At 53.1% G+C, this 13,968-nt stretch overlaps 1 protein-coding gene across 4 annotated transcripts in view; it reads right to left on the bottom strand.

The window, feature by feature from the left end:
* Nucleotides 1–299: 299 nt before the first annotated feature.
* PIGO (phosphatidylinositol glycan anchor biosynthesis class O) overlaps nt 300–13,968 on the bottom strand; it is a 16,313-nt gene continuing 2,644 nt past the window's right edge. For 2 of the 4 annotated variants that reach the window (XM_017819091.1, XM_017819094.1), the window contains 9 exons: nt 13,374–13,517; nt 12,147–12,270; nt 11,017–11,176; nt 10,437–10,610; nt 7,028–8,600; nt 6,333–6,536; nt 5,865–6,067; nt 5,083–5,153; nt 300–4,504 (listed from right to left, as the gene is read on the bottom strand). In XM_017819091.1, coding sequence (XP_017674580.1) covers nt 4,384–4,504; nt 5,083–5,153; nt 5,865–6,067; nt 6,333–6,536; nt 7,028–8,600; nt 10,437–10,610; nt 11,017–11,176; nt 12,147–12,270; nt 13,374–13,517 — 2,774 coding nt within the window. In that variant the 3' untranslated portion in view covers nt 300–4,383. Of the gene's footprint in view, nt 4,505–5,082; nt 5,154–5,864; nt 6,072–6,332; nt 6,537–7,027; nt 8,601–10,436; nt 10,611–11,016; nt 11,177–12,146; nt 12,271–13,373; nt 13,518–13,968 lie in introns of those variants that run through there. The other 2 variants (XM_017819092.1, XM_017819093.1) reach the window with 2 other exon arrangements.

The raw sequence follows: 13,968 nt of genomic DNA, 5'->3' as shown, positions 1-13,968 counted from the left end.
AAGGCTGATTCTTGGGGAATCTTAGGGGATTGGACACCATGATTCTTGTGGGTCCCTTCCAACCTCTGGATATTCCGTGATTCCATAATGTCCAACCAAAAGCTCCCGTGGCACACCTTCAGAGTCAGCTTCGCACGGTTCCTGTCACTGGTCGTCAGAGAGATCAACGCCTTCCCCTCCACTCCCCCTCGTGAGGAACTGTAGACTGCGTTAAGGGCACTGTGAAGGAGACCTGGGACGGGTCCCGGAGGGTCCTCCATCGGGAAGAGGGATGAAAGAAGGACACGACACCACCCGCCTTGGCTCTCACGGTTTTATTTGCAGACATCATCAGTTTCACAGCCGCCCGGAGCCCCGTGCCACCCTCGGACAGCAAATCTCCACGCACACCTCCCCCACTCCCCGCTTAATTAATTCATTAATTAAATCATTTATTAACGCAGTGACCCCTCCCTGGGTGCCCCCTGCGGTCGGTAGTGCCGCACCCAGCACTGCTGGATGTGGGACACCCATCACAAGGGCTGCAGTTGCCGAGCGAAGGAGCGCTGCCCACTTGCCTGTTTTGGAGGGGTTTTTGCAAGAAAAAAGGCTCTGCCTCCCAGCAGAGACTCAAGCATCGCTTCCACCTTCCAGGTGTAGCTGCTGGATGTGAATGAAAGCGTTGACAGCCAGATGTGTAGATACCCAGGAAAGTGTAGCACCACGCTGCATGCAGAGCTCCCAGGATGCTTTCCACAACTGGGTCCATCCCCTTTTATTTTTTTCCCCAAATGAGGGACTGAGGCACACAGAGGTTAATAAAAAATAAAACAATCTTGCTCCAAGCCATGTTGCATGTCGAGTCAGGGTTCAGAGGAGAGAACAGCACCCCCCAGCCCTGTTCCCCACACACTGGCACTGCTGCTTCCCGAGGGGAAAGGGGAACATGCACACTGAGACTGGGACTGTGCCTTGGCATAAAAAAGCAGCCTGAAGTGTTGAGGGAAGAACAGAGATGGGACAGAGGAACGGGTGTGGGAATAGAGCCCTGGCCTCCCCAAAGCAGTGCCATCCCTTGGGACCATGTCAGCACCACAGATCAGAGCAGTGGGATGCTCCCAACACCCCCAACTCTTCACAGTGGTAGTGGCTTTCGGTCACCATTTTCCAAGCAGCAGAAAAAAGACACAGTTCAATCCCTGACCTGTGCCAGGACCATGGGACACACTGTCCACCATGGGCCTGAGCCAGGGAAGTTTCCCAATGGAGCTCTCCCCTGCCAAGGAACACACGCACAACGCATGCAAAGCCCAAAGTGCAGCAGGATTGTGGAGTGCAGGATGGAAACTACTCCGCTGAGCACTCTGTCCCCTGTCATGCTCAGCCAAGGGACATAGGGACTAGAAACAAACCACTTGGAATAACTCCTCCAGGAGAGACGAGCAGGCTCCTATGACAGGAGCAGGCTCCTTTGAAAGGATGTGGGGCAGAGCCTACTCCCCAGCATGCCAGGTTTCCCAAAGAGCCCTGGTTTGGACCAGCAGGCAGCTTCCTCTTCTGGTTTTAAATCAGCCCTGTCTGCTCGAGCATCAGCAGCATGCTCTGCTTCCAAGGTCGCCAAGCCCTGGACCAGCATTAACTCTGTAATCCCCAGCAGGCTCAGGAGAATGGCAGACCATCAGTCAGCTCGAGGGCAGCTGGGGAAGGCTGACAAAGACTAAGAGAGTCAATGAAGGGAAGCAAGAGCATCTCCAGCCCTTGGAAAACTTGTCTTCGTGAATCTGAAATCTTTGGTGTAGCAGCCAGTCTGTCGTGGCCAAGCAGCCAGCACTCCGTGGCATCTCTGCAGTAACAGGAATGTACTTGCAGCTCTGTTACTGCAAGTTTTGTTTAGTCTCTGTTAAGATAAGTGTGTGTGCTTCAGTGACACTACAGCGCTGCTATTCCCTCTGCTCTCCCTGGTGTCCTGGGAACATGAGCCCACAGCCACATGGAGGGGTGAGAGAGGATGCCCAAGCACCCTGTGAGTATTCCAACCATGAACAATGGGCATGGAAAGGCTCAGCTGCCTTGGAGTGGCCAGTGAAAGAGGAACTAGTCCCAGAGATGGGAGCCCAGGGGCCTGGGTGGCAGCGGCAGGGACGTCAGGGGCCAGTTCTACACTATCAGTGACCATAAGGATTCCTGCCAGCACAAATACACGCAGGGCAGCAAGCTCCTGACCAGGTTACAAGGTCACAAGACGACCTATTTGGGCTCCAGCCTTGGGGTTTAGCAACATGTTATCCAGACTAACTTCACATTAAATGAACACTGGGTAGCTGCTACCTCCACCCCCTTCCTCCTCTGCATATGGATGTACCCCTCGCCCCTCAGCAGAGAGAACATATGGCCAAGGAGTCACAGTTTACAGCAAATAACCTACTTCTGAGGGTGGGATTGCCTAAACCCATCTAACTGTGGGCTGATGTGTTTCTGCAGCTTCCAGCTTCCCCCACTATGCTGCTACCTCTTGCCTGTTCCTAGTATCAGTGTCATGCATCCAGGCAGTGAGGCAGCCCAGGGAGCGATGCCAGCTACAGACCAGTCCCTGGCTCAGTCAGGTGAAATTGAGCAGGACAGGCTCGCAGAGCAGGGCAAAGGAGAGGCTGACACAGGAGAGCACAGCCAGCAGCTCAGGAGCAGGTCAGGCAATGGAAACCCAAAATTAGAGCTGTTTAAGCCTTGCCGGAACTGCACCCTAACAACTGAGCAGGCATTTTGCAGGGGTAAAATACAAAACTCAACCTGCCCTAAAGAGCCATTTTCCACAGCAACTGGACACTTGGGAAAAACGGCAAGAACTCAAATGATGAGAGAGGTGACAAGACATTTTCCCTGGGACTCTCCAGGGCAGAGGAGAGGAAGAGCCTGGAGTTACACTAACAGTCTGCAGTAAGGAATTCAAACAGGGGCAGTCATGGTGCATGAGTTAAAAATTAATGGGATCAGACAAACATCAATACAAAAATCCCAGGCAAGCAGTCCTCAGCTCTTTCCAGAGGGAAAAGAGACAAAAGGTTTCATAGCACCAAGTGATGCCACACAGTGGTTCAGGGCAGTAAGGAATCCCAGCTCCAATGAAAACTGCAGGAGGAACTTGGCTGGGACGTGGCCACACGCCATGGTCACTGTCCTCTACCTGTGCCCATAAAGAAAGAAACACCATGCAGCCAAGGGCAGTTTGGGGTAGCTCACTTGTGGCATGAAGTCCCACAGAGAATGCCAAGGCCAAGAGGGAGAGAAGTACCAAACACAGGATGATGGATGCAACTGGCTGCAGTGCCTAGAGCCTATAAGCCCAAGCACATACACAGACACCAGTGAATTAAACCACCTCCTTCAAGAACTGGTGCCTGCTCAGGGCTTTCAAGCAGCTGTTCCCAGGCACTGGAGCTCACACCAAGGCCACTCCTGCAGTTGGGACAGCTACTCTGGGCTCCTCTTTCCTCCTGGCCAGGCCCAATATGGGGGTGAGCCCATATTCTGTCACTACATCCTCTCTATCTTAACCATTCACAATTAACAGCCAGCATTCAGCAGCACACACTTAGGAAGAGATGTGGAGCCTTTGCTGCTACCACCCAGCCCACAGGAACCCTGACAGGCTGAGAACACAAGTGGAGAGCTTCTTGGTCATGGACACAGTTCTCCCTGCTACCACTGCCCCAAGCTAAGCCCTCTTCAGGCTGTACAAGATAGCCCAGAGTGCTCTCCACTGCCCTTCATAGGGCTGTGGAGCACCTGGAAAACAGGAGTGAGTGTAGGGCAGGAAAGGCCTCACTACAGAGCAATTGACTGACTTTACAGAGGAGCAGCTGCCACCGAGGCCCTGGGAGCCATCTGCACATGTAATCACCTACACTTTGATTCCAGTGTGAAAACTGAACACGTGGCTGTGGGACATTCCCTCTCCTTCCCACCTTCTCTTCCCTCCTCAGCAGGCCCCATCCTATGAGTCTTTGCACAGGCAACGTGACATCCTGTTGGCCACTGAAGCCTTCCAGCTGCACAGTGGAGACAGTTGTCAAGAAAGCAGCAGCAAGATCCCCATTGGTGTTTCTCCAGAGGAGCGCTCCAGGACTCTTTGTGTCTTGGGCTCCTGCAGCAGAGTCCTCCTGCTGCCAGCAAAGGCCCAGCAAGAGCTCTGACCTCCCCTGCTGAGAAACACCCCCGCCATGAGCGAGGAACAGTTGACTCCGGTCCTTTTCTACAGCGCAGAGGCAGGGAGCAGGGGATAATCCCCGACTGCTGCCGGCAGGCACTCATTGCTGGCGGCTCATGTATCCCTCCCAGCTCAAGGGAGGCAAGGGGACAACCACAGCCTGGGCCGATGAGCAGGTCAGGATCCCCATGTCTCCAGCGCTACCTGAGCCGGAGCTGGCTGAACCAGGTGCTGACGGCACAGTCCACACGCATCACTAGGGAGATCCCCAGCAAGAGGCAGATGCTGCTCACCACAAAGCCCAGCGACTCGAAGAGGAACCTGCAGGCACAACAGAGGCAGTTAAGGAGGTCACAGCCAGCATGCCAACAAAGTCAGGCTGCTCCCATTGCTCCAGCAGACTGATTTTCCTGACAATGAGAGGCTGGTAGCACCCCACAACCTAAAACCTGAACTACATTTGCTGCCTGCAACCTGGAAGGCAGGCATGCCACCGGTTTAGAGGCCACTCAGGACCTGACTCAGGTGGGATTTTGAATCCCTCAGAGGCTGAGGCCACATCCCACACCTACTATTCCAAAGGTTTGCTAGTTCAGCACTTCTGGATTTACCACTTCTGGTCTGGTCCCTACCTTTGGCTCTCTGAGCCGAATATTCTTAGCTTCCAGGTGGGATCTGTGTGTTCTTGGAATTAAGATGAGGAGAAATTTCTAGGCTCTACCTTAAGTCCAGCTTCTGAACTTCAAGCAGGAATTACTTAAGGACATTCCTACAACCTCTACTAGGTAAGAAGTCAGAATATCAATCACAGGGTCTCTTCCAACCTTCCTGTCTAGGAACTCCAGTTCATGTCACAGATATGAGCCTTACCCATCATCAGAGCAACTCCTGGGACTTACTTGGGGGCAAAGACCTTCCAGACCATGAGGTGCCTCCTGAGGATCATAGCTGCACAAACACAGGCCAGAAGCTGTGAGGAAGATCAGGAAAAACAAGTTACAAGTGACTCTGGAAAGATCTCCTGGGGCACTAGGCTCACATCCGAAGGTGGTACTAAACTGCACCCACCTGAGAGGCTGGTGCAGCTCACACCAGTTATGAGCATCCCAAACAGGACTCCCTTCTATGTCCTCAAATCAAGAAACATGAGCAGCCTGGGGTACAGGCAGGCCCTCATGGGGCCAGGCTGGGGCAGCACAGAAGAGGAGTCACACCCTGCCTAACTTGACCTGCTGTTTCACTAAGAGGCGCACTCCTGCTCTCCTGCTGCAGGGCCTGTCCCCTCCCTTGCACTGCCTCTGGTCTGACCACATAAAAAAATGATCTGAAAGGATAAACACCAGAAAGCAATTTGCTCCTTTCACAGGATAAATTTTCTGGTGTTTAGCTCCCAGTATCACCACAGCACATATGAAAACCAGAGCTGGAGTGATGGTCGGAAAGAGGGGGAGCAGGATTACAGCCCTGCAGTTCCTGAACAACCGTTCCCACTCTGGACAGATGGGTATGAAAAGCAGCCTAATCCATACAGCAGCTTCCATCTGCAACCAGATGTATCACCCCTGCACTTGTCTGTGTCCTGGCTGACCCCTTTCTCTCATCAGAGTGACCCACAGTTCTCACAGCACACCAATTGCCTCCTAAACAGCCTCTCCCACAGCCACCCTGCCTCTGTACTTACCTGTGTCCCAAGCACAAAGAGGTACTTCAGCCCCAGCTGCAACAGTGCAACAGAGAACTTCTCTGGAGATTCCCGCAGCCTCATCTCCATCATGTGCTCCTCCACCTCCTGCAGCTCCTCACGTGCCTCCTTCTTGGGCTTTTTCCTCTGTGAGTTGGGCATCTCACACACAAAGGGCCAGAGCAGGAGCAGGGGGCAGCCAACTACCTCAAGGACAAAGGCACATGAAGTTACTGGAGCCCAGGAGGTGAGGAGCAGTCTAGGCTCTGCCATCATGCCCTGGATATGAAGTAAGCAGATATCCAGGCCAAGCTGCAGGCCACAGGCAGAAGGGGACAGTGAGGATGCTGCTGTTCAGCTGGTGCCCGAGCCTGCACTGCCTCGTGCTCAGCTTGCAGACCCCCAGGCAAGGCACAGCAATGAGCTGTGCCTGCTCAGGCACCACAGCCCAGGGGGAAACTGATTTACCTGCAAAGAGGATATGGGAGGCAAAGGTGTTTGCGCCCACCAGGACAGCAGGCAGGAGGTTCGTGCTGTGGTCAAGGTGGAAGCCGACAAAGGCTGCATTCCAGTGGATGGCTGGGAAGATGGGCTGGTGGCCTGTGGAATAGAAGAACTGGGAAGCAGCAAGAAGCCAGGAGATGACTGCATACCAGGGCACAGAAAAAGGCTCTGAGGGATAAAAAGATAAAAAAAGAGGCAGGGGGTGGGGATATCAGCATCAAGGAACAAGAGAGATCCATGGTCAAAAAAAGCCTAGCGACCTTTCTTCCAGGTTCCCTTTCCATGCTGGCTCTTTTGAGAGACAGGAACCAGCCCAGCTCCCACCACAGATGCAGCAACGGGCAACCATTCTCTCTGCTGCCCACCCTGCTACTGGGCTCTGTCAGTAACAGCGAATTTGGTGACTGCTCACACCTTGGGCAGAAGAAATGGGTGTAGAACTCCTTTCCCTGACTCCCCTTACATTCATGTCCCTGCTGCATGCATCTTTCTTCTGCTAGAGGATTTAAGTAGCTTTTAAAAAGCTAGGTGTATCCCCTGAGGATCAGGGCACCACCATTCCCCAAGAGCAGAGACTGGGCCCTTCCTCTCCCAACAGAATTAAGGCAAGGTGAGGACCAGGCCACACATCACATCCAGAAGTTGCTCTACTCACTCACCAGCATCTCCAGCAAGGCCTCTGGCACATGTGTGGATGTGCAGCAGCACAAAGGCCTCCAGGAAGAGGAGCAGGAAGGCAAAGCTCAGGCGCTCGCTGTGCAGGAGCATCAGGAGGAAGCCCAGGAGAGTGAGGGCTATGACCAGGGCTGCCGAGTACACACTGCCCAGCCCATACGCTGCGACTGTGGCCCTGCAGCTGCCTCGCTCCAGCCGGCTCTTCTGGGACTCCTGCATCCTCTTGTAGATCTGAGGGATGACGTGGAGGAAGTCGACTTCGGAGCTGGGAACCCCCAGGTAGGGAGTGACAATGGATCCTGCTGATTCCCGTGTGTCCTTTGCAAACACTGTCATGGGATTGCACAGCAGGAGCAGCAGTCCCACAGACGCCAGTCCATACACAGCCCACGGAAAGGCAACAACTGCCACCTGCACCAGCTCCTGCAGCTTGCCCAGGGAGTCGTCAGTGCTGGAGGCCACAGCCCAGTAGCAGGCAATGCAGAGCACCACCAGCGGGAAGCCCCAGCGCACAAAGAGCACGAGGGGGTCCGAGCTGTTCAGGTTGCCGTAGTGCCGCAGCCAGCTCCGCACTGCATACACTAGCCCGGCCAGCAAGGCCACGCACAGGAGGTAGAAGAGGTTCTTGGCCCGTGTGTTTCTCAGGCTGGCAAGGGGGGAGAGGAAAAGAGAGGGCCGGCACTGAGGAATTTCTTCACGGCACTGGTGGAAGAAACCGGAGAGGCGCACGCAGACCAGGAGCACGGCCACGAGGCACAGCAAGTACCAGATATCCTTCCGGTAAGAGGAAAAGCCAAGGAGCTGCTGCTTGGGGCTTTCTGGCACAGTCAGGTGACCGTCCCAGTGGAGCTTCCCTACCAGCAACATGACCAGCGAGGCCAGCAGGAACGGGGCCACCCGCGCCTCAGCCACGACAAAGCTGTCGGAGAACATGGCTCCACAGCGGAAGAACAGGATGCCCATGGGAAAGGCCAGCCCCAGCCACGCTCGCAGCCTCTGCCTCAGGCCACTGCTGGCCAAGGGTGGCTGACTGCCCACCAAACGGGCCCTCTTAGGATGCTGGACCCACCAGTGCCAGAAAAATCCCATCTGAGAAGCAGCAGCTGCCCATGACGACACCAGGAGAAGGTCCAGCCCCTCCTGGGTGAAAATGTGGGCCAGCCCAAGCAGAGCAGCCCCCATGAGGCCCCAGAGCAGCGGGTACAGCAGGCAGCTGCGATAGAAGGAGTCCGAGGATGTGGCCAACTCTGAGGCCACGTAGCAGAGCAAGCAGGAAGCCGCAACAAGGATGCAGCCCCCCACCATACGCAGGGGATGGAAGCGGGCCCAGGACTGGGTGCACACAGCCCGTGCCTCCCGCAGGTAGAGCTGGAAGCGACCAATGAGGCTTCCCAGCCTGGACTCCAGCTCCGGAGGCACCAGCGTTGTTCCCTGCACCTCGGCCAAGAGCTGAGTGTGCTCCTCCACGGTGCTGGAGAAAAGCTCCTGCAGGTGCTGGAGCTGCTCTGCCGGCAGGTCCTGAGCCACCAGCGAGTAGGAGTGCAGGAAGCGATCCACCTACAGAAAAGGGGACACAGGATCAGACAGCAGCACTGGGACCACTGGGAACAGGATTCACTGCCTCACACAGCCCCTTCAGAATGGAAACAGCCCCAGAATACCAACCCCTGCCAGGGCAGACCCTTCCCCAGCCACATCATCCTGGGCTGGTCACACAAATTCAGGATGTCACCGGCAGGAAACAGGAAACACAACCCCTCTGCCAAAGTGACATCCCTCTCAAGTGATGCATCCATCTTGACAGCCACACTTGATTCCACTCAGGTCTTCACCTGCAGCTGCACCTCTGCTAATGTTGGGCGTCACTAAGGGCTTTTATACAGTCTTTGGCAGCAATAAGACAAACGTGATCCAGAAGCTCAGATCATTACTGGCTCTTAATCTGCACCCGATGTCGACTTTTGCAGTTTTGTCTGAGGACAAACATCAAATTAAAAAGCCTTTAGTGGATCAGACCTAACCGCTTCCCCTTCATCAATAGAGGCACATTAACCAACTGCACCATAGGCTTCTCGCTTCCTACTTCAAGAGTCATAAAAGAAGTCTTACAGGGGGATTAGCAGGGCAGGGCACCTGCACATACATCCAGCTGCTCAGCAGTGTAGATCTGCTCAAGTCCTGAAATGCACCTGTAACTCCACACACCTTCCAGTCACCTCAGAGCACAGGCAGAATCAGTCTGCCCTCCCATGAATGGCAGACATGTGCGCCAGCTCTCTCACAGGCCTGCACAACCCCGCCCCTGGAATGCCATGACTCCTTCAACACCGACATAACTGAGCCAGAAACCTCCTCAGACAAATGAGTGCAAATATTTAAACAGGCAGGACTGGATAATGCTGATTCCTAACAGATGATGATTGATATCCTTAGTGACTAATGGACATGAACATACAGTATCATCTTTAAATGACAAGGCACTCTGCTGGTCTACAAATACAGATCTGAGAGGCTGAACGTTTCCATATTCCCATCAGCAGTTGTATTCTCTCCAGCTCCTCACTGGCTTGTACCAGTGGTATACAGCTAGCACTCTGAGGAGCTGGCTGGATGCTGGAGGAGTTATTCCTGTGCTCCCAGCATTCCAGGGTCCCTCAAAGGCAGACTGGCCCTTAACTGAGACAAATGCCTTGCAATGCCTAAGGCAAATCTGGCTCTGTAGCATGACCAGAGCCACAAGAGACAGCCCTCACATCCTCCCTAGAGGCTCTGACTTGGCCTGCTCCATTTCCTGGGCTTCTTTTATTTTTCCCTTTACTCTCATTCAAATTTTGTCATTCAGATCTTGGGGTTCTGTATTTTGTTGCGCTTAGTGTAAACTGCTCCTTCTGTAACCCACTTTACTGTCACCTGTTACATAGTATTTATTTAGTCCTTCATTACTGTTCTCCTTCTGTCACTGATCTAGAATAGCTTTTTAGTTAACACTGTTTCTCCTTCAAAACTGAAGCAGCATCAAAACCTCAATTTTACTCTTGAATCTCCATTCACAAGACTTGCCCCCGGTCATCTTCAGCCTTGAGGAACCAGTGTCACCCATTTCCAAATCCACCTGACAATTTGGGGCCAACCCTCATCCTGAAAGGAATGCCACCTTCCCAGGCAGTATTTTCCACACCACAGCACTAAACACGTATCTTTCATTTTAATTTGGGGAAAGTGGTGCTGTCTTTTAACGGAGCAAACACTGCAAGGAGGTAACACCTCAAAATCAGTGCCCTTTGAAGGTAACAGCATGTCACTACCCCATCTCCACAAAACAGAAGAGGTTTGTGCTTAAAAAGCCATTCCTTCTCCCCTCTAGTTCAATGGGGGGCCTGCCATAGGCCATACCTGCTTGGCGTTGATGTGATAGACCGAGAGCTGCTGCAAGGCTGCAGACACAGTGTCACCGTCCCCGGAGAACAGCTCAGCCATCACCTCCCCAATGTTGCTGTAGGGGATGGGCACACCCAGCAGCAGGGCCACAGTGGGCACCAGGTTCACCTGGGGAATGGTCTCAGGCTCCTGGACAGACAGCGGAGGAATTGTAAATTCAGAAAGAACACGGCAATGCATCTTTTCACTCGTGTCAGAGAATGATGGGAAAGACATTCCCGTTCAAAGGTGAATCCAGGCAAAGGCACAGCTCTGCCCTCTCCAAGGGCCCTCTGGAGTGACGGATACCTGCTGGGAGCTGCAGGTCAATGGGTACAGCCCTAAACAAGCACCTCTCACAGCTGCAGGGGCCTGAACATGGGTCCCAAACGCTTCAGTCCCCTGGATCCTGTGTCAGCCCTTCCACTGTTCTCTCAAGATAAGGTGAGAGACTCCCTCATCCCTCTCAATCTAAATGATCCAAATCAAACTGTCACTCTCTGTAAACCCAGCATGCAGTTTTCACCCCAGATACCAAGGGTCAGCTTCTTCTCACCTCTGGAGGGCCACTGCCAAACAGGGGTGTCCTACTGTACACAAACAGTGCTGCGTTCACTTCCTTCTCACTGTCGCCACCGTGGTCTCCAGTCTCTGTCATGCCATGGTCCCCAGCCACCAGAAGAAGGGTGTCATTCCCCAGGTGATCCACCAAGGACCTGTCACCAGGATAAGGAAGGTCAAGTCCTCCCTGGGCAGGAGCCCAGCCAGCCTAGGTGGGAGAGAACATGTCCCCACCAAGCCTGTCTGTAGCACAGAGGTGAAGCCCACAAAAGGGTACGAGCAAAACTAAGCGCTGCCATAGAGCTGTAACAACTGAGCCAGGGACCATGCTGCTCTAAATGGGTGCTCTAAAGCCAAACTGAAAATTCAGAGCCCTGAGACAGAGTGGACTAGTCTTTCTTAGATGCCCAGCAAACAGTGCCTCCACAGATCTTGACAAAATGCAATTCAGAGGAAAGGTTCCCAACAGGAACAAAATTTTACACTGCTTCTGTTCGGGTCATGTATCATGTTATGTGAGCCATCTCCTACTTTAAAGGACAAAAGAGGGGATTAGTCCCTGAAGGATGCAGCAGGTGGTAGATATACACTGTGCTCTCAGGTACAGCAGAGTAAGTCACCAACTCCTTGTAGCAGCAAAACTTAAAGCAGTCCTAAGAATGAAAAGCTGCAGCATTTTGGGCTGAGACACGTCTGCATGGCTGAGATTTCTGGATCCCATTCTGCCCTCTGACACAAAGGTGCAACTTATGGGCCTGTATGATAAATGCAGCAACCCCCAGCCAGGGTTCTCCATGTACTTCTCAAACATTGCTAAACCTCATGTTTGCTCAAGTAGCCTTAATCTCCATGTTAAGGATGGAAAGACTGAGGCTCAGCTGTACTCCAGCTGCACTGTCACCTGATGGTTTGGTAGAGAACCAAGGCTCCGACAGGCAGCCTTACCTCTGAAACCAAACCTCTCATCAACATGCACCTACTCAAAGAGAGACTGCCCATATCTGGCCTTCCAGCTGCTACTGGCCAAAGCTGTTTTCCATGTTAACAGGGTCAGTAAGCATCCTCTGTTGCCCTCTGCATCTCACTGGGAAGACTCAGGCAACCCCTCCCTACTGCATTAATCACCTGAGCATCTCATTCATCTGGGTGAGCTTCTTGGCCATCTCGGGGTGGTCGGGTCCGTGTTTGTGCCCACAGTGGTCCACTCCAAGGAAGTGAGCAATTAGCATGTCCCATTCTCCACTGTCCACTGTGGAACAAAAGCAGCCTTATCACACAGCAGCCTGGGATTCCACACCTGGATCCTCCTGCCAGAGCTCCCTGATTGCCTCTGGACAGTGCTGTTTCTTCCCCTCCTGCCACTGTCACTGCCAGCTCTCAAGCAGATTGGTGCAGGTTTTAACTGAGGCACACTCTTGTCTGCAAGTGCCTGGGTGTAATGGCACAGGGACATCAAAGCCAGTATCCCTGGTTTTTCCTCACCACCCCTCAGGACAGGAACGGCCCAGTGTCACCAAAGCTGTCTTGAAACACCCTTAACTCAAGCTGCCACAAACTGAGCTAAACCAATGGGATCCTCCAGAGAAGAAAAACCCAAAACTCCCATTCTCCCCAGAGATACTTCAGGTTGGACCCATGAATGTGCCCCTCTGCATCCCACCTGGCACATCAACATTGTCCCTAGCTAGAAAGTTTCCCCAGCCTCTCCCCTCTGCTTCAGGGCGTTGACGCATCGAAACCAACACATTTGGAGTTAAACGATGAGGAGCAGCTCTCCCACAAGGCACAAGGACTTCCCTGTGAAAGGCTACTGCACCCTTGATTCACTTAGAGTCAAACACAGAATAAGGAAAGAGGATTTCCCTTGGTCCCAGGACCTCAAGGAGGTGGAAATCACCTAAAATTCACAAACTAATCTCACACTTCACCTTCTTCCCACGATCAGGAGGCACACAAGCTATGCTGAGAGCAGTGCTGTGTCCCAGCCTCCTAACTTGTCTATTTCCCAGAGCATTGTGTGCCTTCCTGGGCAGCCACAAGTCAAAATTTAGCTGCTCCTCCTGCTACATCCTGCCAGTGTGTTTCTAGGACAGATGTCGAAGTCTAACCTCATCCCAAGAAGCTGAACTCCCTCCCAAATGGTGGACAGGTATTTATAGAAACAGTCTAGGGGCTCCAAGAGCTGGCTTATCTGTGGAAGTCTAGTGAGAGCACTGTAATCCTCGGGCAGCAGTTTGTGACTGCCCAGTGCCACGACATAACAGAAAAATCCTTCAGTCCTACCTCAAACTTGCAGTAGAACTCCCACATAATGTCAAGGGTTATCCAGGCCCTGGGGAAAGGGCTGCTTACCAGTTGGATAGAGATGCTGCAGGATCCCATCATCCACAGTGTGAAGATCCTTCACGTTAAAAGAAGGGAAGAAATACGAGCGGAAAAACTTCTTCGGGAAGAGTCCTTCCCATGTGTCATCACCCATGAAGACGACTCTCCTTCCTGTGAGACAGGAACCAATAAGAGACAGAGCCCACCTTGACTCATGCTGTTACCTACAACAACACAAAGAGCCTGGGCAGACCCAGGTCAGGGTCTGGAGCAATGGCCCCTCTCCAACCCACACTCAAAACTGACCTAAAATTAAAATGACTATCTGGCTGTAAATGACTTTGAATACAGGGAGTGACCAGCCCTGTCTCTAAGCCCAGGAGCGTCTCCCATGCCAAATCCACCTGCACAACCTCACGATTTATTGCTGGCCTGACACATCACCCCAGCAGAAAGACTTGTGGGTCACAACATAGGTGGGTGCAGGAGGTGCAGCACAAAGCAGATAAACCCTCACCTAGGGCCTGTGACCCCACTGCAAAACAGGAGGCACAAGGAGGGAGTTGAGTAGAAGCCATGAGTCCTGGGCTCTGGCTTTTAAACACAACAGTGGTGGTGTTCC

The sequence above is a fragment of the Lepidothrix coronata genome, unplaced genomic scaffold (assembly GCF_001604755.1).
Source record: "Lepidothrix coronata isolate B3197 unplaced genomic scaffold, Lepidothrix_coronata-1.0 Scaffold72, whole genome shotgun sequence".
In the NCBI taxonomy this organism is placed as follows: domain Eukaryota; kingdom Metazoa; phylum Chordata; class Aves; order Passeriformes; family Pipridae; genus Lepidothrix; species Lepidothrix coronata.
The sequence above is the reverse complement of the archived record's forward strand: the minus strand, read 5'-3'. Positions and strand labels throughout refer to the sequence as shown.